A 23,293-nucleotide genomic window follows, 5' to 3' on the forward strand; every position below is an offset into this window, starting at 1 on the left:
TGGCAGGGACACTCACACTGAGCTGAGCCAGCCCCAGGGAGGGTGGGCAGCCCTCAGCCCTCACCCCCAGCCTGGCTCTGGGGCACAGGGGGCACAGCCAGACCCACGTGCCACGAGCTGCCCGAGGTGCTCCTCTCCAGCTGCTCACTGCCTCCAACACTCCCTGCTTTTACATTTTGATTTGCTCAGAGACCTTTAAGAACATGAAATACATTTGGGGGGTTTAGGTTAAGCAGCTTTGCCAGGTGCCTTGAGGCCCAGTAACTGGCAGCACAGAAATCCCCATGGATGCTCATCTGCTCCTTGCCCAGGGGAGCAGCAGAGCCTGGGCAGCCTGGGGAGAGGGATCTGGCTGGCTGGGGTCACAGGAGGATCTGTGGAAGCAGCAGGCAGGGAAAACAAGCAGCACATTCAGGTTTGGTCGGGTTGTGCCCCCCTGCTCAGGCTGCTCCAGCCCGACCCAGAGGTGCTGCCACAAGTAGGGAACACTTCAAGGTCACCTTGTCCTTCAGGAGGGGCTGTCCCACCCCTGGCAGTGCCCAGGGCGGGCTGGACAGGGCTTGGAGCAGCCTGGGACAGCGGCAGGGAGCGGGATGAGCTCCAAGGTGCCTTCCTTGGCTCCCTGTGGGAGAAGCTGAGGAATGTGTGGTGCTGAGCAGGATGGAGTGGCTCGGCAAGCAGCGCTGACAGATGGCCCAGCAGATGCTCTGGGATGGAAGTGCCTTAGTGGGTGAGCCATAAAAAAGGCAGGAAGAAGATGGGAAGTGTCTCCAGCATGCCATTCATAAGAGGAATGTCCCTTTTTTCACCCTGCTGCAGCCTCAGCCAGTGCCACAGCCTGTGCCTGGTGCCAGGGCTGGCACTGGGGTGTGGGCTCAGCTGTGCCCTGGCAGGGCAGCCCCTCCACGCTGCTCAGTGACAGCAGAGCGAGCACAGAGGGCACAACTCCCTGCCAGACACAGCACAGAGCCTGCCCTGAGCTCAGCAGCTCCTGAGATCCCAGGCTGGGCCCTGACCCTCACTGGGGGGCACCCACGGGTCACCCATGGTGGCACAGCCCCACATCCAGCAAGGTGCCAGCACTCCTGACACGGAGCTCCAGCTCTGTCTGATTCCCATGGATCATCCACCACAGCTCCTGTGCCACCTGCCATGGAGCATGCCTTGAATCCAGCCACAAATCCTCTCTGTCTGAAGGAACTGGGAACAGAAATGCTCCAAACTTTGAAGGCACTCCTGGGACAGAAAGGAAACTTCTATTTCCTTCCAAGCCACACAAATTCATGAGGCAGGGTAGATATAGAAACCTTAAATAGGTTGGGAGGGAACTTAGACATCTAATTCCAACCCTCTGCCATGGGTAGGGACACCTTCCATGGCTACCAAAATGAGATATTTCACATTTAAGCTGCCCCACCTGAACAATTGATTACAAATTGCCTTTCCTGCCTGTCGGATCTCAGGATCTCAGTCCTGAGATGCCGGGCCACCGAGACCACCCTTGGGGGGCTCGGGAGTCCTGGAATGTTGCCAGAAGTGTCTGGTGGCTGGACTTTGACCCTACATGGGAGACGACACCTGTATGAGGATAGGAGGACTTCACCGGGGTGAATGGTGAAGGGATTAGTTAATTAGAAGGTGAGACACAGGGTTTAGGATTTATGTACAGGGGGGTTTAGAGAAGTAAGATGGAGGAATTGGGGTGTGTCCTGTCCTTCTTCTTCTTCTTCTTCTCCTCCATCTTCTGTGGTGATGGTGGCACTTTGGGATTGGTTATTACTAAAAGTGCACCGGGCAATAAGAATAAATGGTATTGGGGAAAAATGATAAATACTGTACACGTAACAATGGGTATAAAGATAGGTGGCTGCCCGGAGGGCAGCACAGTGTGCTCATGGCTGACTGCTGAGCAGACCTCTGTCGGGCTGAAAGAAAATCTTTTAGATAAACAATTAATAAACATAAAAACCGAAAGAAGAACTGAAGCCTCTTCTCGTCTTTTGATACGCGGGCTGCCCCAAGGCCACTCCGGGCCTTTCCAGGCCCTTCAAACAGCCGAAACCCGACACCTGCCCTCCTCAGTTTCAGCCCTCAGGCCAGGACCAGGCACTGAGGTTTAACCCCTTCCTGTGCAGCCCCCACCAACCTTCCATGGGGGTGTTGTTGTCCGGCCGGTTGGCAAAGACCACGTCCACATATTCCAGCTGCAGCCTCTGGAGAGAAGCCTTCAGCCCTGGGCACGGGAGAGCAGAGACAAGGACAGGCAGGGTCAGAGGGAGGCAGGGAACAGGGCCAGAACGGGATCAGACACAGCTGGCTGTACTTAAATACGTGTATTTTTATATAGACACAGGTTTATATAGATACACAGAGTCAGGATGTGAGAAGGATGCTGACTGGTGCTGTCCCACCTCCCTGCAGCCATCTGAGGAGGAAAGCACCAGTCTGGCCACACACAGAGCCCCTCCTTCTCCAGGAATGTGCTTTATTCAGGGCTCCAGGATTGTGCTGACCAGCCCTGGTTTCAGAGCTGTCCCTGTCAGCCTGGCAGAGGCACTGCCAGGGAATTCAGTGCCCGGCGGGGAATTCAGTCTGCATTGTGTCACAGAGCCTCTCCTGCTCCAGCCCCAGCTCCTGAGGCCATGGGGGGCACTCCAGGGGTGCAGGGGGTGGCACTGGGGTGGGCTGGTGCCACTGGCCATGGGGAGCAGGGAACAGGCAAAGCATCCCCTGCCAGGTGAGCTGTGCCCTCCCACACTGCACAGGGAGTGCCCACAGCTGTGCCCTCCCACACTGCCCAGGGGCTTGGGCACAGCAAGCCCCAGCCCTCTGCAGCTCAGCCCAAAAATGCCCAGGTTTTCAGAGCCTTCCTGTGAGGATCTGATGGGAGATGGCATCAAACCCCTGCAGATATATTTATATATCCATGTATGAGTGTATGAGAGAGGGCGAGCAAAGGATGGGCATTTTATCCAGCTCAAAATTCAGCAAACATTTCCAGCCTGCTCTATTTTGACTCATTCTTCATGAACATTCATAAAAACATTTTGTTCTTGGGAAGATTTGTAGAAAATAACTGTTCAAAATCCTCTTCTCTCTCTCACGCACACAGATATATATAAATATATATAAAAATATAAAATATCTCTCATTGACCTTAACGTTGTTTGCTGGGTGTTCTGTGAAATTATTCCAACTCTTGCCAGTGCTTTTCTGTCATTTCATGAAGCAGCTCCACAAGAAATGGAAAATGGCTGGGTTTGGAGTGCCTGTGACACATCTGCCACCCCCCTGATCTCCTTCAGTGCCATCCCCTCACTGAAGCTTATTCAGATGAAAATCCAACAAAATGTTGCTACAAGAAAAGCTTTCTGCAGCATTACCTTACTGGGACAGTCCCAGGATCCTGATGTGCCTGGATCCTGCAAACACTCCAAGATCCAACTCTGCAGGGAATCCTGGATAAAACGTGCCAGGAGCAGGAAGGAGGAGGATGGAAGGAGCCAAAGGGCTGACCCCCATTCATCCCACCTGAGCTGGGCACTGCCCTGGGGCTCCCATTTCCCAGGTGTGCAGCACAGAGAGGAGGAGCTGTGCCCAGAGGATCCCATCCCTGAGCCCCCAGCAGCAGGATCTGAACATCCCATGGGGGCAGGAGGCACAAACAGGGCACACAGCCAGGGAGCTGGGGCACAAATCCTCCCCTAGGCTGGCACTGCCCTGCTGGGGGCTGGCACTGCCCTGCAATGCCCCTCCACAGCATTCCCCTGCCCAGGAGCTGCAGGATGCTCCTGCTCCAGAGCCCGGGCTGGCTCCTCTCACAGGGACAAGGTCACAGGGGACACTGCTGGTCCTGGATGTGCCCCTCAGTTCCCAGGCATGGTTCTGATCCTGGCACTGCTCTCCCTGTGCTGGGAGCTGAGCCTGCAGAGCCAGCTCTGGGTCCAGCCCAGGCACACACGGCCAAGGCTTTGCTGTGGGCAAACAGAACACAGAGTTCCTGCTGTCCCCTCTCCTGCAGGGACATGGGGCCAGGGACAAGGCAGAGCTGCAGGGAAGGGGAGGGGAGCAGGGACTGGGGTCAGGAACCCCAGGATGGGAGCAGGGATTGGGGTCAGGAACCCCAGAGGGGAGCAGGGATTGGGGTCAGGAGCCCAGGATGGGATGGAGCCAGGTGAGGGAATGGGCAGCAGAACTGAGACCTTGAGGAGCAGCAGCACCAGGAGCAGAGCTCAGCTGTGCCAGTGAAGCCTGGCAGCCCTCCAGGGGCTGTTTCTGCAGGCTGGCATCATGCCACATCCTCATCCCTCCAGCTCCAGACAGCCCAGGCACCCCTGGCCATGTCTGGCCCCATGGGGAAGGGCTGGGGTGTGCAGAGAGCTCCCCAAACCCAGCAGACCCCCAGGGAATGAGGGGGCTGCCAGTGCAATCCATTCACTGACACTTTGAGGGGAGCCAAAACGATCATTGGGTGCATTTTGGGCATTTCAGGATGAGTTTGGGAACTGCTCTGCATGGGACTGGCACAGGGACAGTGGGATCAAACAGCCCCAGCCATGGAGAGCACTGGGATCAGCTGCACAGAGCCCACCAGGGCAGCCCCAGCCCAGCCCAGCCCAGGTACCTTCAATGATGTGTTTCCTGGAAAGGCCTCGCTCTGTCTCTGCCCTGCAAGGGAAAAACAGCAACAGCTGGCAGAGGTGCCAACAGCCCGGGAGCAATGAGCTGTGTTCTGATTTAAACACCCCCAAAATTACAGAATCCCAGACTGCTTGGGCTGGGAGGGACCTTAAATCCCACCCCTGCCATGGCAGGGACATCTCCCACTGTCCCAGGCTGCTCCAAACCTGGCCTTGGGCACTGCCAGGGATGCAGGGGCAGCCCCAGCTGCTCTGGCAATCCCATCCCAGCCAGGAATTCCCAATCTCCCACCCATCCCTGCCCTCTGGCAGTGGGAGCCATTCCCTGTGTGCTGTCCCTCCATCCCTGTCCCCAGCCCCTCTGCAGCTCTCCTGGAGCCCCTGCAGGCCCTGAGCTCTCCCTGGAGCTGCTCCTCTCCAGATAAGAAACTCCAACTCCTTAAAACACTTGGTAAAATAGACAGAACTGCAGTGACACCAGCAAAGCACCCCAGGTGCCCTTAACCTCCCCTGCCTGCAGTCACATCCCCTGGCAGCAAACCCCAGGACAAGTGACTGTCACACTTACTTGCCACCCCAGTACAGCTTTGTGGTTATCACCAAACTGGACCTCCTGCAAAAAGAACAGGAAAATTAATAAAATTTTAAAAATAATAATATTTTAATAACAATAATAACATCAACAAAGCAGATGCTGCCCATCAGCAACTTGTAAAACCCGGGAGCAGGGTTTCTGCTGGGGATGCTCAAACAGCCAAATCAGCTGTGAAATGTTGAGGACACTGACTCCAGTGTTGGTTTGGGGGAATTGCCTGCAAATGGAGCTCTGGCAGCCAGGGAGAGCCCAGGAATTGCCAGGTGCCCAGGGAATGGCACCTCTGTGCCCAGGGCATTGCCCCTCTCCAGTGGGGTGAGCAGCACAGGGGAGCTGAGCTCAGCTCCTTCAGAAGATGGAAAGTGAAATATCCTGAGGTGTTTTGGTAAAATATGCCCATAAATAGTCAGGGCACGAGGAAATGGAATGAAGTCAGGGGAAGTTTGGATTGGACATTGTGATAGAAAGCAAAGGCAATCCCAGTGAGGTGACCAAACCCCCAGACATTTGTAATCACTGAGTGAGCAGCACCCAGCCCTCTCCCCAGGGCCTGCAGGGCTGTTCCCCCCTGCCATCCTGCCCGTGCCTCTCACTGCCAGGCAGCACTCCCAGAGCTGTTAAACTCCAGTGTGAGACATCTGAATTAATCTGTAAACTCTACACTATATTAAATCAAAGATTTATCATCCTCCAGCTGCCTTGCTGCATAACCAGACATGTACAACACAATTTCCCCAGCTTTTATTGCACTTCATTTTATTTCCTCCACATCACCCAGAGTATTTCTTACCAGGTAATCACTCACCCCCCTAATCCCCTCGGCTGGGTTTGGAGAGAGCCCTGCTAGACCCCCTCCAGCTGAACCTGCCTAGGACACACACACAGGGAGGACTTTGAAGATTATGCAAATCCCTTAAAACCCACAACAGATGCTAATGTGCATCCTTTAAAAGTGTCAGCTCCTCCCGGGCTGGCACAGCTCTGCATCCTTACCCCAGCAGGGATGAGGTGCCACAGCCAGCCTCCCACCCTGGAGGGCATCACAGCCCCGAGGGTGGGGGACACCCCAAACCCCAGGGGAGCTGTGGCTGCTCCTGTGGGACCAGGGCACCAGCAAGGGAAACACCCCAGATCAGAGGGAGTGCCATACTGTACCTCCAGCCCTTCTTCTTCAGGATGTTGCCCAGGATCACCTCGGCCCTGTGCGGGTAGAGTCCAGTGTGAGGGGGCAGGGGGTGCTCAGTGCCCCCACCCAGCCCGGCTGCAGCTGCCCCTGCCCTCCCTGGTGACAGTGACCCCCAAACTGGGACAGATCCACCTGCCCTCCCTGGTGACAGCGACACCCAAACTGGGACAGATCCATCTGCCCTCCCCTGGTGACAGTGACCCCCAAACTGGGACAGATCCACCTGCCCTCCCCTGGTGACAGTGACCCCCAAATTGGGACAGATCCACCTGCCCTCCCTGGTGACAGCGACCCCCAAACTGGGACAGATCCACCTGCCCTCCCTGGTGACAGTGACCCCCAAATGGGACAGATCCACCTGCCCTCCCCTGGTGACAGTGACCCCCAAACTGGGACAGATCCACCTGCCCTCCCTGGTGACAGTGACCCCCAAACTGGGACAGATCCACCTGCCCTCCCCTGGTGACAGCAACCCCCAAATTGGGACAGATCCACCTGCCCTCCCCTGGTGACAGTGACCCCCAAATTGGACAGGTCCATCCAGCACAGAGCCTCTTGTCCCCCCCTGCCCCTGCCCAGGTCCCCTGTGCCTGAGCCTGGGCTGGTCCCTCTGCAGGACACGGTGTCCCAGCCCAGCTGGGAGCCCTGTCGGTCACCCCAGGCCCATTTAGCACAGGTGGTGTGCCCCACCCCATGGGTAATGTCCCCCCATCCCATGGGTGATGTCCCCAACCCCACAGTGGCTCTGAGAGCAGCCAGAGTGGTGTCCCAGGATCTGTGCCTGGAGCTGTCACAGCCCCAGCCACCCAGCACCACTGAGATCCACAGTGATTTCCCATTTGTTCAGGGTGTTATCTCCCTGTGCCACCACCAGTGGTGCTCTCCGGCCCTTGCTGGGTACAAGAGCCTTTGGGTTCATTATCTGGGTTTATTTGATGAGTGCCACAAATACAAAGGCTCTCCTGTCCCACTCAGGGACAAAGAGGCTTTCCAAGCACACCCAGAGCCCAGCACATCAGAGGGGGAGCAGAGAGCCCAGGCACGGCAGGTGCAGCTCTGCCAGGCCCTTCTGGGCACACCCGCCCAGGTGTTGCTGTGCCCAGGTGTGGCTGTGCCCCAGCCCTTTCCAGGCACACCTGCCCAGGTGCGGCTCTGTCGCAGCCCCTCTCGGGCACACCCTGCCCAGCCCTGCCCAGGTGCGGCTCTGTCCCAGCCCTGCCCAGGTGCGGCTCTGTCCCAGCCCCTCTCGGGCACACCCTGCCCAGCCCTGCCCAGCCGTGGCTCTGTCCCAGCCCTGCCCAGGTGTGGCTCTGTCCCAGCCCCCGGGCACTCACTTGCCCGCCGCGTACACCTCGGCCGTGTCGAAGAGGTTCACGCCGCTCTCGTAGGCGATGGTCATCAGCTGCTCGGCCACCTGGGGAGCACGGGGACAGCAGGTGACACCTCACCCAGCAGAGAAAGCCCCACAGCGGGACAAGCCGGGCTCAGCACAGCCCCTGCCCAGGGACACCCCCGGCACGGCACCCGGGAGGGATTGAGGGACCCCAAAACAGGGATTTACATCAATCCCCCGGAGCCAGCCCGGCAGGAACTCATCTCCCCTCACAGGAGCTTCCCATCGGGAAGGCAGCAGGAATTTAGCAGGGTTCCAGGAGATGCTCTGCAGTTCTGCAGGGTTTAACACAGAACTGGGGGGGTTAACATTCCTCTGGCTGCCTGCCTGCCCGTCCTGCAGCTCCCCAGAGATGCCGTGGGGTGGGGAAATGCCTGAAGGGCATTTGTGGAGCACAGGGGACTCCTGGGGCTCCTGCTGCTCCTGGGGGGATGAAGGTTCAGGCTCAGCATCCCAAATTCAGGGCTGTGCTTCTGTCCTGCTTTTCCATGGAATTTGTCCTGCTTTGCATGGAATTACAGTGAGCAAGGGGGGCAGAGTGCAAAGTGGACATCAAAACTGGCCTTGACTGAGCATCACTGACTGGTCATCATCCCACAGGGCCATGAGATGGGACCAAAGCTGGGGGAGCCACAGGCACCAAATGCTGGGTGATCCAGAGGACCAAAGACAGGGATCCACTGGGACCAAAGCTGGGGAATCCAGGGGGACCCAAACTGGGGGATCCACTGGATCAAAGCCAGGGATCAAAGCTGGGGATCCACTGGGATCAAAGACAGGGATCCATGGGGACCAAAGCTGAGGATCCACCAGGACCAAAGCTGGGGGGATCCATGGGGACCAAAGCTAGAGATCCACGGGGACCAAAGCCGGGAGATCCAGAAGAAGCAGCAATACCATGACAGATGGAGTGAATTTAAAGGAAAAGCCCTTGGAATGGAGGCCCCTGGGCTCTCTCCTTCACAGCAGAGCTGTTTTGGGGCTGTTCCACACCCGGGGCAGGCAGCTGCTGTCCCTGGGGCACTCACATCTGGGACACCTGGGCTGCAGAGGAGCCCACGTGCAGCCAGGGCTCCGGGGGTGATTCCCTGCATCAGGAGCCATCTGCTCCAGGGAAAAGCACGGAGCAAGCCTGAGCTCATTTTCAGTTGTTTCAGCTTGTTATGTCAAAAATAAATCACCTTTGTAAGGCCAGCCATGACTGTATTTAGGATTGCTGCCCGTGATGTCCACACACAGAAATAGTTCCCAATCCCAGTGCAGGAGCCCAGGGGAAGGAGAGGACATTGCTGGGGACAGCACAGGACAGGAGATGGCCCTGAGGGGTGGATGGGGCTGCTGAGGGTCCATCTCTGGAAATGTCAGGCTCAGCAGGGGCCTGGGCAGAGCTCTATGTAGTGGCTCCCTGCTGTCTCTCTGTGCAGGAAGGCTCCAGGAGCCACAATTTCTTTTAAAAATGAAATTAAAACCCCTCAGAATGTGGTTTGTTCCATGCACTCACCTCATCTGAGATCTGACCTCCAAAAGTGACCCAGGTCCCTGGAAAAAGCAAAATAATCTGTTACTACAAGAGGGTTTCCACATCAAAAATGAGAGTTCATCAGAATTCCCTTTGGGATTGAATGGGTTTTAGATGGGGTGGGCTGGCTCAGGGGGTGCTGCAGCCCCAAGGGAGCTCCTGCAGCCAGGCAGGACAGGGCACAGGCAGCTGCCCAGGGCAGCACCCAGGGGATGCTGTGATGCCAAAATACAGAGCTGGTTTCAAATCATGGGATGGTTTGGGTTTGAAGGACCTTAAATCCCACCCAGAGCCACCCCTGCCATGGCAGGGACACCTCCCACTGTCCCAGGCTGCTCCCAGCCCTGTCCAACATGGCCTGGGACCCTTCCAGGCCCTGAAATCTGAAGCTCTTTCCAAATCAGAAATCATTTTCCAAAGCTTCAATTTGACAAATTGGAAAAAATCCGTGATGCTGCCACAACACATCATTTGGGGAATGAAACTCTCCTTAAATATGTACTTCAGCATTTAGCATCCTGAAAGGCAAAATTAGAATTAAAAAAAAAAGAATACATAAAAAAGAGAAATATTTCTTCTGACAGGGAGGATTTCCAACCCACAGTGACTTTTCCCTGGGAGCTTTTCCATGAAGCCAATGTCCAGTGCCAGCCCAGCCCAAGGGCACTGCCTTCCCTAGGCTGCCTCCTAAAGCTGCTGCAGTTTAGGCTCAGTTGCTGACTCTGGTCTATTATTAGAAAAACTTGGGGCATTATGTCTTTATGATCATTGCTTAATAAAAAAAAATAAAATTAAAAAATATCCTATGGTGGAAGAAGCATGTGGATTTAACCAGATCATAAATCAGTTTGAGTTGGAGGGGACCTTTAAAGGTCAGCTGGTCCAACCCCAAGGAATTCCCATAGGAACACGATTCCTGTATCTAGATTTTGCATGCATGGATTTATTTTAGGAATACAGATCTCCTCAGGCAGTGGGGAAGAGGCAGCAGAGGGAGGGCAGGCAGCAGGTCAGACACCGCTGGGCTCAGCAGGGCTGTGCCACCCCTGGGCCCCCTGCCAGCCTGTGCCAAGGCCCTCTGAGCCCAGCACTGCCCCTCCTCACCCTGCAGAGCCCCACAGAAACCCAGAGGCCAAATTCAGCCTTTCCATGGAGGGATGGATGCACGGATGCATGGATGCATGCATGCATGGGGCAGAGCGCGCGTGGCTCTCCCACCTCCCCAGAACTGAAAGCTCTCACTGACAGAGGGGCTCAGCTCCCAGCTCAAATCCCAGTGAGGTTTCCCCAGCCCTGGAGGTGTCCCAGGCCAGGCTGGGAGCAGCCTGGGGCGGTGGGAGGTGTCCCTGCCAGGGCAGGGTGGCACTGGGGCACCCCCTCCCACCCCATCCGCAATGCAAGGATGGGACAGGACAGGGATTGCAGGGCCAGGGCTGAGCTCTGATGCTGCCAGGGGACAGGAATTGCAGCTTCCCTGCCTGCCTGCACTTGGAAAGGTGCAGAAGCTGCTCCCAGACCCTCATCAAAGAGAGATGGGGTCCCTGGGTGCCGGGACATGAGCCCCGAGCAGGGTGGAAGGGCTGGGGCAGCTTTGATCAGCCCTGCTCAGAACACAGCCCCCCATCATCCCTGGCAGCAGCAGCTCGCTCCCTTTCCCTCAGAAAAAGGCCAGTCTGAATTTTTTAATACGTCAGGTTTCTCTCAGTGCAAATAAAGCTATTTAAAGATGCACAAAGTGTGAGTTCAAACTGCAACTCCTGACTTCCTGCAGAACAACCCGAGCTGGAAAAGCCAAGTTTGCCACAGATCAGAGATGAAATGGAAACTAAACAAATGAGCAAAGAGCACACATTTTCTGGTTAATTTTGTATTTTCTCTAGCTCTGTAAGGACAACAATAATGGGACAGGAGTACCCCTGCTGCACCTTGCTGGCTACAGAGCTCAGGAGAGGTATTTTCTCTGATTATTGGAGTTTAAATGCTCTGGTCCTGCACAACAAAGATAAACTGAAACCTGTTTTCATTTTATCTTTAAGCTTCTTCATGCAGATAAAAAAAAATATAACCAAATGAAGCCTGATTTCCATGTTAAAGCTTCAGAGGTGTTATTTTTACAGGAATACATTAAAATGTGTTTGTACCAAAAAAATGGGTTGAGACTGTTTATCTCAAAGTGATTTTTTTCCCTTTTGCATAAGCAGCACACAGGTGCACAGGTGAGAGGGAAGAGGATTATTCATCCTCCCCACAGAGTGCACATCCTCTCAAAATTCACCTTGTGACACAAAGCACATCCCACTGAGTGACAATGTGCTCGGGGCCTGGGGCACAGGGAGAGCTCAGATCAGAATAACAGCTCCTGAAATGCAAAGAATAAATATCTGTGCTGCTGGGCAGCCCTGTCTGAGCCCCCAGCCCCAGCTGGGCACAGCAGCACCAGCAGGAGCACACGGGGGGGATTCCAAGGGGATTTTTCCCCATCATTATCACAAAAGCAGGCAGGGATGTGAGTTTGGGCTCAGCAGGGTGAGCTGCAAGCACCAGGTGTGGCCGGGAAGGGAAGGGCTCTGCTCCAGGAGCCAGGAGCAGGGAGGGCACCCCCATCCAGGCACAGGCTGCTCCCCTCCCTCTGCACGTTGAAAAAGGCAAAAAAAAGCACAAGGAGCATTTGGCATTTCAAACAACAGCCAAGGATGATTCACAACCTCAGCCAACACACTCATTTGGGAAGAAAAATATTCTGGAGAAAGACATGTATTTTTTTAAATTGCTGCTTTCCCCTGTCCAAGTGATTGTCTCTCTCTCACCCAGCCCAGCTCATGGCTTGGAAAGGCATCCCCTGCCCCAGGGCTCAGGACAGACAGACTTCCACCACTGCCCCTTCCCATCACCTTCCTCCCTCCTGCCCTGAAAGGTTTCCCAAGTGGATTTCCTCACCCTCAAGGGGAATCGTGCACAATTCCAGCTTTGGCTCCCAGTGCAGCCCAGCAGGGCGTGGTGCCAGAGCAGAGCCCACCTGAGCAGTGTCACAGCACCAGTGTCACCTGTGCAGGGGCAGGGCTGAGCCCCTGCTGCTGCTGGCAGGGATGGTGCCCGTGCCAAACCTCACCCCAGAGCAAGGACCAAGGGCACAGCAAAAAACCTGCCTGCCTCCAAAAAACCAAAACCTGCCCCTCTAGGCTCACAAAACACCATTTCTGCAGCCAGCTGTCACCTCCTGTCCGTGGATTGGGACTAGGATGGCAGCTTTGTGCTGCTCCTTTCCCTGCTCATCACCTCTCTGCAGGTCAAGGTTTTCTCAAAACCTGCAGGAGCCCCCAGGCAGAGTCTGAGCTGCACAGGTGAAAACCATGACCTGCCTTTCCCTGGAATCACAAGAACACTTTGGATCCAGCACCAAGCAGAGCCTGGCAGCAGCCCAGGGCCAGCCTGGAAAGGCTCACCTGGAGCAAACTCACACAGGCAGGAGGGGAAAGCTCAACCCAAATGGATCCAGGCAGGAAGGGAAAGCTCAGCCCAAACTGATCCAGGCAGGAAGGGAAAGCTCAGCCCAAACTGATCCAGGCAGGAAGGGAAAGCTCAGCCCAAACTCACCCAGGCAGGAAGGGAAAGCTCAGCCCAAACTCACCCAGGCAGGAGGGGAAAGCTCAGCCCAAACTCACCCAGGCAGGAAGGGAAAGCTCAGCCCAAACTCACCCAAGCAAGAGGGCAAAGCTGAGCCCAGGCAGGAGCAGGACCCAGCTCTGGGCTGTTCCCAGGGAAGCTCAGCCTGGCTGAGCAGTCCCAGCTCCACGAGAGCTCAGTGCCCCAGGGATGATGCTCAGCTCTGCTCTCAGGGCCCACCCAGACAGCCCTGTGTAGCCATGATATTTTCTGAAAAATCCTTTCCTTAGGATTTTTCCTCCTGAGAAGCTGAGAGGCCTCAGAAACAGAATGTAAGCAATAGTTATCTGCTGCTGTGGAATGCAACAGGTGCATCTGTGATTGGTTCATGTGGTTGTTTCTAATTAATGGCCAATCACAGTCAGCTGGCTTGGACTCTCTGTCTGAGACACAAGCTTTGTTATCATTCCTTCTTTTTCTATTCTTAGCCAGCCTTCTGATGAAACCTTTTCTTCTATTCTTTTAGTACAGTTTTAATGTAATATATATCATAAAATAATAAATCAGCCTTCTGAAACCTGGAGTGAGATCCTTGTCTCTCCCTCACCCTGTGAACACGGTCACAGCCCTGCCAGCTGAGGAGCTCGTTCCCCTGAGCCAGGAGGAGCAGGGTGGCACCAGAGGGTCCCTGCTCCCCGCCCTGCCCACCTCGGATCTCTGCCCCCTTCCCCTCCAGTTCCCATCCCGCAGGATGAAGCACTCTCCCACCTCGCTGAGATTTTGCAAGGCTTTTGAGGAAGACTGCTGAGCCTTCAGAAACTTCAGTGAGCCCTAAATTAGATTTTCATGCTGCAGAGAACACAGGGAAACACATTTATCTTTTGGGGAGCTGCAAGAGAGAAGGCATTTAGGAAAGTCAGATAAAGCAGAGCTGGGAGCAGACACCTGGGGGATGTGCAGAGGGACAAGGGGGAGGGTTTTAAACTGAAAGAGAGGAGATTTGGATCACATATTGGGGAGAAATCCTTCCCTGGGAGGGTGGGCAGGCCCTGGCACAGCTGGGGCTGCCCCTGGATCCCTGGCAGTGCCCAAGGCCAGGCTGGACACTGGGGCTGGAGCACCTGGGACAGTGGGAGGTGTCCCTGCCATGGCAGGGAGACACCAGGGTGAGCTTTAAGGTCCCTCCAACCCAACCCAAGCGCCCAAAAGAAAAGGTGCTGTGCAGCAGGAGGAACACCTGCCCACCCCAGGGAATGTGCATTTCTGCATTCTGGGGCTCAGGCTCCCAGCTCCCCTTCTCTGCCTGCACAGGGCTCAGGGCTCCCTGTGCTGGAGCAGGAGGAGGGCCCAGCAGCCCCCCAGCCCCTGCACAGCTGCACTCACAAAGGCTCAGTATATTTAGATGCTGCTGCAGTTCCACTTGAAATCAAAGAAAAGCTCTGCAAAATTGTTTTTTTCTTTTTTTTTTCTTTTCCTGCTGCTACTTCCTTCCCGTGGCTTTCTCCTCCACCACAGCAGCAGCACTTGGGGAAGCTGTGAGGCTGATAAATGAAACTGATAAATAAAGCCTCTGCACAGAGCAGACGAGTCCTTCCCAAGGCTGGGGCTATTTTAACCAGAAGAGCTCTTGGCAGAACGGGCCCTGCTCCTCCCACTTGTGCTACAGGGTGACTTTGACACTTCCCTCCAGTTTGAACCCAGATCCCAGAGGGCTGAGAGCTGCCCTGGGAGGGTCCCTGGCAGGGATGACCAGGCAGAGCCCCCAAGGCAGCAGCACCCCTCACCCTGGCAATGCCCACCTGGGCAGGTGACCCCTGGAATTTATCCCAAACACAGCTTGTGCTCGCCAAGCTCCTGGTTTCCAACAAACAGCCCCAAAGCCTTACTTTTCTGTCTGAACAGCCCGAGCAGAATAATCACAGAATCATGGAATGGGTTTGTTTTTTTTTTTTTTAAGGTTTTAAGAACCTTAAAGCTCATCCCATTCCACCCCTCTGCTGGGCAGGGACACTGCCCAGTAGACCAGGTTGCTCTGACCTAATAATAATAACAAAAACACAATTGTTAAATAATAATATTGTTATTATAACTGGACTCCTCAAAGAAAATTCCAGTAAGTAGCAAGCCAAATTGCACCCAGGATGGAAATTTCCTGATGATTAAAGCCAAGCATGCCATAGGTTGTGAGGCTACAGACAGCAGTGTTTCCCTGAAGTGTTTCACAGATTTAAAGCCTGCTGCAGACTCCTTGGATCTGTGGGTACATCAATTGATTTAAATACTCTGAGTAAGTGTAGAATGAACCTTGCCATCTTAGATTCGTAATTAGCTTAGATTCATAATTAAGCGCCTGTTGTGCTTATAGCAAATCCTATTGAGTCACTTTATAAATGTTAAATTAGTCAACTGATTAAGCCCTGCTATTGTGGTGCTGATGGAGCATTGCTAAACCCCCCAGACCTGAGGCATTGATCAATCTGAGGCTGAGCCTGGCCCTGGGGCTGCTCTGAACCCAGGGCTCCAGGGCAAGGTCTCCTCCTGCTCTGCACCCACTCCAGCCACTGCACACTGATTTTAACCTGATTTCCCGCCACCTGCTCTGTCTACAGAGCAACAAAGCAAAGTGTGCCATCCAACTCCACAATTTGATAAATTTACACTCAGCCGCCGGCACTGCGGCAGGAGCTCACAGCACAGCTCACCCTCCTCCTCCTCCTGCTCCCCGCAGGGCTGGCTGTCCATCCCACAGCTCAGTCTGTGGCCAGGGGCTGCACTTCAGAGCGTTGCTCTGAGTAAAGGCAGCAGGAGCTGAGCAGAGCCCTTCCCCAGGAAACAGCACACACAGAGGATAAAGGATAGGTGTGGAATTGTGGGCTTTGGAGCCAGGGGAAAACTGGGCACACAGGGGAGGGGATGGGATTCATGGGATGGGACAGAGCTCTGCCCCAGCCCAGGCTGGCCCTGGGGACACTCCCTGGGATCCCTGCAGGCTGCTCCTCCCCAGGACTGGGCACACCAGAGGGTTTTCCAGCACAAACCCTCCCACAGCTCCCCAGAGGGCTGGGCACAGAGGCCAGAGGTACTCACCCAACCCCAGGCACGACACTCTCAGCCCGGACTTGCCAAGGTTTCTGGAAGGAAAAGAAAATAATTAGAGACTGCAGTTCAGCCCTTGAGGGACACACAGCATAACCCCAGGGGGAGCCAGCAGCTGGAGGGGACAAGACACAGCTTTTGCCCAAATGCTGGGTTTTCATCCTAAAGGGGCAGAGATCCCATGGTGGGCAGCCAGCTAGGGAGGGGTGGATGTGCTGCCATCCTCCTCCTCCTCCCTGAGTGCTCAGGGCTGGCAATAAACCCAAACACCTCCAGCCCTTGGACAGCACAGCCAGGCTGGTGTGCCTGACCTGTGCTCCCAGCCCATCCCATTTTCCACGCTGGATTTCCTGGCTGTTTCAGGTTTTCACTCCTACAGCACTATTTCCCTGAAGAGCATCCTGGGGGGACAGGACTGCCCACCCTCCCAGCCCTCAGGACCCCTTAATGCACTGCTGCACCCAAAGCTGAGTGCTGCTGATGGGGATTTGGGCTGCTGGGACACACAGGAACCTGACCTGCAGGTCTGTTTGAAAAGCTGCAGCTGCATCTCCAGCCCCACGAGCCCCCAGGCTCACAGCACAGCTAGGGCAGGCACTGACCTCTTTTTTTGTCTGTGTGTTCTATTTTTTCTTCTTTATTCCTTTTCTAGTTTTCCTTCCTTTTCTTCCCTTTTACTTTTTTTTTTCTTCCATCTTTTGAGTGCAAACACAGCTGGAGCCTGCCCAGCAGCAGCACAAATCCTCCCCATCCTCCCCAGCAGAACCCTTGGGAGGTTGAAAGGCAAAGCCCCAGAGCTGCACTGAGGGCAGGAATCCCAGACCCATGGGATGGGGATTTCTACATTACTTCTGACACAGCCCACCCACCCCAAAACACCCTTTGGAGCCAAGTGCTGCTGCTCATTCCCTCACAGCTTCCAATTATGTTGCAGGTTTTATAGGTTTTTAATCCTATCTCTCACCAACCTGATATTTGCTGTTCAAAGTCTGTGGGCACAGCTCAGCCATGAGCTCCTCTCTCCACATAAATATAAATACACATCTACACATGCACCCTTTATATATATTTGCACATAGATATATATTTTATTACTGCCTTTGCACATATGCCCTTTATCTCTATGCATATACATATCATTTATGGGAAACCTTTTATGGAAATGCCCACAAATACCCTTTAAATCTATGTATCCATGGGCACACCCTTTATACACAACCCTTTTATGTCTACACACAGAGATATTCTCAGTATCTATGTGCAAATATAGATCCTCTCCATACATCCTTTTATATATCCCTATATTATATGTGTATTTGGATGGACACACAGTGTGAGTGCATCTCTGGGGTGTTTCCCTGCATTTATAGGATTCACCACCCCAGCAGTGGGATCTCAGCCCAGACCCCAGTGATGGCCCTGTCCTTCCCCACGGCTCCCTGTGCCACCACTCCAGGGCTGCTCCCTCCCCACTCCAGGCAGCTTTTGGGGTAAAACACACCAGGATTGCTCCAGGGAGCAACACCCAGCTCTGTGAGGAGCCTGCTCAGCCAACAAACCCAGGCAGAAATGCTGTGTTTGGCTTTCCAGAGCGCTGCCATTTGCTCAGCACACACCTGACCCGGATATTTGGGAAATCAACGCTGGAAATGCCAAATCCCTGCAGGGCCTGATCCCTCTGCAGAGGGAGTGGGAGGTGCTGGGCAGGGGGATTGCTGAGCCCATGGGGCAGCGTGGAGACACCCCCAGGTGTGCAGAGAGGCCCCACTGGTGGGAACTGGTCACACTGGGGGGAACTGGCCCCAGCACAGCCCTGGGGCTGTGTAAGAGCTCACCGAGCCCAGCCCTGGTTCCTCCTGCAGGGCAGGAATTTGTCATTCAAGCCCTGCTTCTCCTCTGCCTCTCAAACCAAACAAACCCACACAAACCCACCAAGCAAACACTCACATATCTCCATTTACAGCCATTCTGCAGCAGCCAGGAGGGTGCAGATGGAGATGGAGCAGACAGACAGACACACAGACAGACAGACACGTGCCTGAAGTTGCGCAATTGCCAAGTACAATCAATGGGCTGTCTCCAAGTAACGGGGCAGTAAAAGCTCTTTGTGCTTGCCTTGCACTAATTCTGGGCTCGGGGACAATGAGGCAGCTCCGTGCCTGCAGCTGAACTGGCAGCAGCCCCACAGCTCCCTGAGGGTGCTGTGCTGGGAGCAGGGTTGGGAATCGGGATGGGAACAAATCCCAGCCCATCAGGAGCATCTGCTGTGGCTGTGCACAGCTGAGCATCCTCCTGGGAAACTCTGGGTGCTTTGCCACAGAGCTCAGGGTGCTCACCTGGAGCTGCTGGGCTGGAGGGGCTCCAGGAGAGCTGGAGAAGGGGGAATGGCTTCCACTGCCAGGGGGTCAGTGGGATATTGGGAAGGAATTCCTCTCTGTGTGAGAGCAGCTATTAGAGGACAAAGCAGGAGCCTCTGCTCTCTGAGGATCAGCTTGCCTGGCCAAAGCAGCTGATTGAAAGTCAGCTCTGATCCATCCTCTCCTGCTTTCCATTAGCACAGCCACCGTGCTGCTGCTGCCAAGAGCCCCCTGTGCTTTGTGATGGCTCTGCTGCCACACATCACTGCCCAGCACACAGAGAACACAATGGGGTTTATCTGTGCTGGTTCCCTGTACACAGCTCCCACCTCCCGGTCTGGAACTGCCTCCTTTTCCTTGCCTTAACCCCAAACCTGCACCACAAGCCAGGCCTGGAGGTGCTCAGCCCCTCAGCTTGGAGTTCTTTTAAAGCCAGAGCCCAAAGCCAAGCAGCATCCCACTGCTGTGTGCCCAAAGCTGGGCTCCAGCTGAGCCAGGCCTGGCCCTGCAGAGGCCTCACAGTGGGATGGGGCAGGGGAAGGGCAGCAAGGAGAGGGTTTGGGGCAGAGCATGGCACAGCCCCTCTCGGTGCCCACAGCTGTACAAAGCTCCTGAGGCCACCAAAACCTCCAGGGCAGGACAGCTGCAGCCAGCTCAGCCCACAGAGCCACAGGCACTGGTTTAGTCTGGGGAGAGAAGGGACACCCATGTCCTTCTGCTCTTTGTAGCTCTATGATGCATTTTAACTTCACTTCAAACCATTCCAGCCTCCTTCTCCACGGAGCAGCCTTGGGACAGGTGAGCACAGTGTCTGTGCTGTGCTGGTGCCTGGCACTGACCAGGGGACAGCCAAGGACGAGGGGACCTCAGCCAGCCAAGGGCCCTCGCTCTGCAGGCCGGGTTTAACCGGGCCCCATTCCACAGGCCAGCTTTAACTGGGCCCCCTTTGCAGGCCGGGTCTAACAGGGTCCCGCTCCACAGGCTGGGTTTAGCTGGGCCCCACTCCACAGGCCGGGTCTAGCCGCGCCTCACTGTGCTGGCAGCACCCAAGGGTGCCATTTCCCTGCCCAGCCCAGCAGCCCGGGCTGGCAGCAGGTCCCCACAGCACAGCCTGGTGAACAGAGCCAGCTCTGAGTCACAGCAAACACAGCCTGCAGCCTGGCACACGCTGAAAACGCCCCGGGGCACCCAGCAGGGCTGGCATCTCCCTGCATTAGGCTTTTCCTCGCCCCGAGGGATCCTGGCAGCCTGGGCAGGAGCCCTGCAGGGAGCTGTGCCAAGCCCAGCAGAGGCAGGGAAAAGGCTGGTGAGGAGCTGTGAGCCCAGCCCAGGGTGGCACCTCGCTGCTGACAGGATCCCCAGGATGGCACAGCCACAGGGTCACCCCCCCTGCCCAGGACAATGCCAGCCATGCTGCTCCTTCCTCATCCTCACCCACACCAGGCCCTCCATGCCCACTGGGTGTGCTTTCCCAGGGATGAGCTCAGGGTTTTGCCCCAGGTATGTAGCCATGATATTTTCTGAAAAATCCTTTCCTTAGGATTTTTCCTCCTGAGAAGCTGAGAGGCCTCAGGAACAAACTGTAAACATTGATTATCTGCTGCTGTGGAATGCAACAGGTGCATCTGGGATTGGTTCATGTGGTTGTTTCTAATTAATGGCCAATCACAGCCCAGCTGGCTCAGACAGAGAGCCAAGCCACAAGCCTTTGTTATCAGTCTTTCTTTTCTAGTCTTAGCTAGCCTTCTGATGAAATTCTTTCTTCTATTATTTTAGTATAGTTTTTAATATAATATATATCATAAAATAATAAATCAGCCTTCTGAAACATGGAGTCAGATCCTCATCTCTTCCCTCATCCTCAGACCCCTGTGAACATGGTCACAGGGTGTTTGATTTCACCTTCCCTTGCTCCTGGGAAGTGGGTGCTGCACAGAACCCTGCCTTAAACCAGCAGTGCCCAGCCCAAACCTCCCCCAGCACAGGGCAGCAGTGAGGATCGAGCATGACATGGAAAATCCCCAGCCCTCCTTGTGCCTTTCCCTCACCCCATGCCTCCCTCATGCTTTTCATGGGAGTTTGGAGTTGAATTATTCCCTGGGAAGGGCAAGTGCTGAGCGTGCAGGCAGAGCTGAAGGAGAACGAAAGGAATTGTAATTTATATATGTACATAGAGATGTGGGATGAGCCCGGAGCAGGGAGCTCCCAGGGGAGCAGGCACAGGATCCTGGGGAGCCAGGAGAACTGCAGAGCAGGGCTGGGGGAGGACGAGGCTCAGCTCTGGCTGACAAATCGAGGTTTTAGGAGGAAAACCCCAGCGTGGTGACATCTGTGTGACCAGCCACTGCTGAGGCCACAGGGACAGCAGAGCCCTGCAGGGCACACGGGCACTGCCAGAGGGGACACAGCCAAGGGGCTCTTCAGCCAAAGGAAAGAGAAAATGCAGGGGTGGAACATCCCTGCAAAGCACCTCGTGCCACAGAAAACAACTCTAATAATTGTAATAATTAATTGTAATTGTGGGGCTGTAATTAACGCTGGAGCAGGGGAATGGTGAGAGCCCAGCAGAGGCACCGAGTGCTCTGCAATGGCTGAGGGACCCAGGAGCAGCCCCAGGGGCTGTCCCTGTCCCTGCAGGGCCAGCTCCATCCTCCCAAACACAGCCCAGCCCCAGGCAAACCCCTCAGCCAGCAGAGGGGAAGGGCAATTGCCCTCCTTGGGGAACCCTCACCACCCATATCCCATTTCCCCTCCTTGGGACACCCTCACCATCCATCTCCAATTCCCCTCCTCAGGAAACCCTCCACACCCACCGTGCATCAGCCCAGCTCCTGCAGGGCACACAGAGCTGGAGCAGCAGTGCAAACCCCACACAGGCACAAAACCAACACCCACCCCCTTCCCTGGCAGAGATTTATGGCCTGAGACACTTGTGCTGCTTAATTACCTTGTTAACCTACAATGGTTCCTGTGTCCTTCAGGGACAGAGCAATTACAGCACAGCACATTCCCAGGTGGGGATTTGCTTCCCTTCACTGTTTGGAGCAGGGACAGTTTGGGTTTGGCCTCTCCAATTAACACCCTCCAAATCAGCCCAAACCTTCCCTTGCCCTGCAGCATTCCCAGCTGGAAGGCATCAGTATAACCATCCTGTCTGCTTGTTTATCCATCCATCCATCCATCCATCCATCCATCCATCCATCCATCCATCCATCCATCCATCCATCCATCCATCCACCCTTCTATCTATTAATCCATCTCCCATTTATTCACCCATCCATCCATCTACCAGAAATGAGACAGAAAAGGAGAGGTTTTTCCCCCTATGCAAAACCAGAAGTTTTAAATAAAATCTCTGCAATAACACATACAATGACTAAAACATTTCTGAGTCCACACCCACAGAAGAACCTCCAGGCTTGGGAGAGCTCCACAGAATTCAGATAAAGCTGCTTTTGGCTCCTTCCAAGGCTGGTTTCACTGCCCTGTGTCTGTGCTTGTGCCCACAGCAGCCAAACTCTACCAAAATAAAACCTGAGGGGTTTGATGGTCCCAGCGCAGGAACCCGGGGGCAGGTGACCCCCAGGGGACCCCTCACACACCCCCTCACAGGTGGGGGATACAGCCAAACTGGGGAAATCATGGCACAGCTCTCCTGATATAAACTGCACAGAGTTTGTCTTATTGCTACAAAAATATGGAAAAAAAAGAGAAGTAAAAAAGTCACTGCTCCTGACGCTGGTGGTGGGAAAACAACGTTGCTTAGAAACATCCCCATCAGGGCTCCAGAACCGCTCCTTTCTGTGCAGAAAATGAATAAAATATGTAATTTATTCCCTGAAAAAAGAGACTGTTTCAAGAGACACCAAATCCCGATGAAAGCAGGGACCCTCCCCACTCCCTCTCCTGCTGCAGCTCCTCTGATGTCCCTCACCTGTGGAGTGGGGACAGTGACACCTGGCTTGGCATGACCCCGGCTCCATCCCTGCCTCCTGCAGGGGAAAATAACAGAAGCCCAGAATGCCAGGATGGTTTGGGTTGGAGGGACACTAAATCCCCTCCAGTGGCACCCCTGCCATGCAGGGACACCTCCCTCTGTCCCAAGTGCTCCCAGCCCCATCCAGCCTGGCCTCGGGCACTGCCAGTTTCTCTGGGAACACTGTGCCAGGGCTTCTCCACCCTGTGAGTAAAGAATTTCTCCCCAACATCTAATTTCAATCTCTCCTCTTTTCGTTCAACTGTTCCCCATGTCCCATCACTGCCTGTGTCTAAAATTGCTCTCACTGTTTTACCCTGCACGTCCTGGAAGATGCTCAGCGGGTGCTGACACCTCGGTACATCCATTTGTCACCCTCCACGGGGCTCAGGCTCGCAGGGAGCTGAGGCTGCGCCCCACGGAGGGGCTAATTATTGCTGTTAATTAACTTGGGTGCTTTCCTGCTCTCAGCACCGGGTTCCTCCTCTCCTGTGGCTCCCAAAGCCCTGCGGCTCTCGGGCATCAGCAGCTGTCCCCGGGCCAGGCTCCTGGGCAGGAGCTTGTCTCTGCATGCCGTGGGTGGCAGGAGAGGTAAATAAAGCTCTCTGTGTCACATCGGGAACAAAACACTTCCCAAGGCTCACAGCAGCTCGCCTGGACCGCCGCCCGTGCCGGGGGATCGCAGTGATGGAGCCGCAGCTTTGGGCTGGTCAGGGATTGTGAAACCTGAGCTCTGGGATGGCCCGGGATTGCAAATCCCGAGTTTTGCCCCGGGATTGCAAACCCCTCTGCTGCACGGATGGGGGTGCTGAGCACCCCGGGACAAAGCACAGCATTGCCGCTGCTCTGGGGTGCTGCAGAAAGTGCTCAGTGCTGGGGAGAAATGCTTCAGCAAGGATGGGGTTAAAGCCGTCAATAATGCACAATA

General features: G+C 54.9%; 1 protein-coding gene across 4 annotated transcripts in view; it reads right to left on the reverse strand.

Moving 5' to 3' along the window:
- The window catches only part of KCNAB1 (potassium voltage-gated channel subfamily A regulatory beta subunit 1), a 56,490-nt gene that overhangs the window by 6,501 nt on the left and 26,696 nt on the right, over nt 1-23,293 (reverse strand). For 2 of the 4 annotated variants that reach the window (XM_064720666.1, XM_064720667.1), the window contains exons 2-8: nt 16,024-16,067; nt 9,316-9,353; nt 7,756-7,835; nt 6,391-6,435; nt 5,209-5,253; nt 4,625-4,668; nt 2,147-2,233 (exon numbers count right to left, since the gene is read on the reverse strand). In XM_064720666.1, the coding sequence (XP_064576736.1) occupies nt 2,147-2,233; nt 4,625-4,668; nt 5,209-5,253; nt 6,391-6,435; nt 7,756-7,835; nt 9,316-9,353; nt 16,024-16,067 (383 nt within the window). Of the gene's footprint in view, nt 1-2,146; nt 2,234-4,624; nt 4,669-5,208; nt 5,254-6,390; nt 6,436-7,755; nt 7,836-9,315; nt 9,354-16,023; nt 16,068-21,202; nt 21,273-21,336; nt 21,525-23,293 lie in introns of those variants that run through there. The other 2 variants (XM_064720668.1, XM_064720669.1) reach the window with 2 other exon arrangements.

This window comes from Zonotrichia leucophrys, chromosome 9, assembly GCF_028769735.1.
Source record: "Zonotrichia leucophrys gambelii isolate GWCS_2022_RI chromosome 9, RI_Zleu_2.0, whole genome shotgun sequence".
NCBI lineage: Eukaryota > Metazoa > Chordata > Aves > Passeriformes > Passerellidae > Zonotrichia > Zonotrichia leucophrys.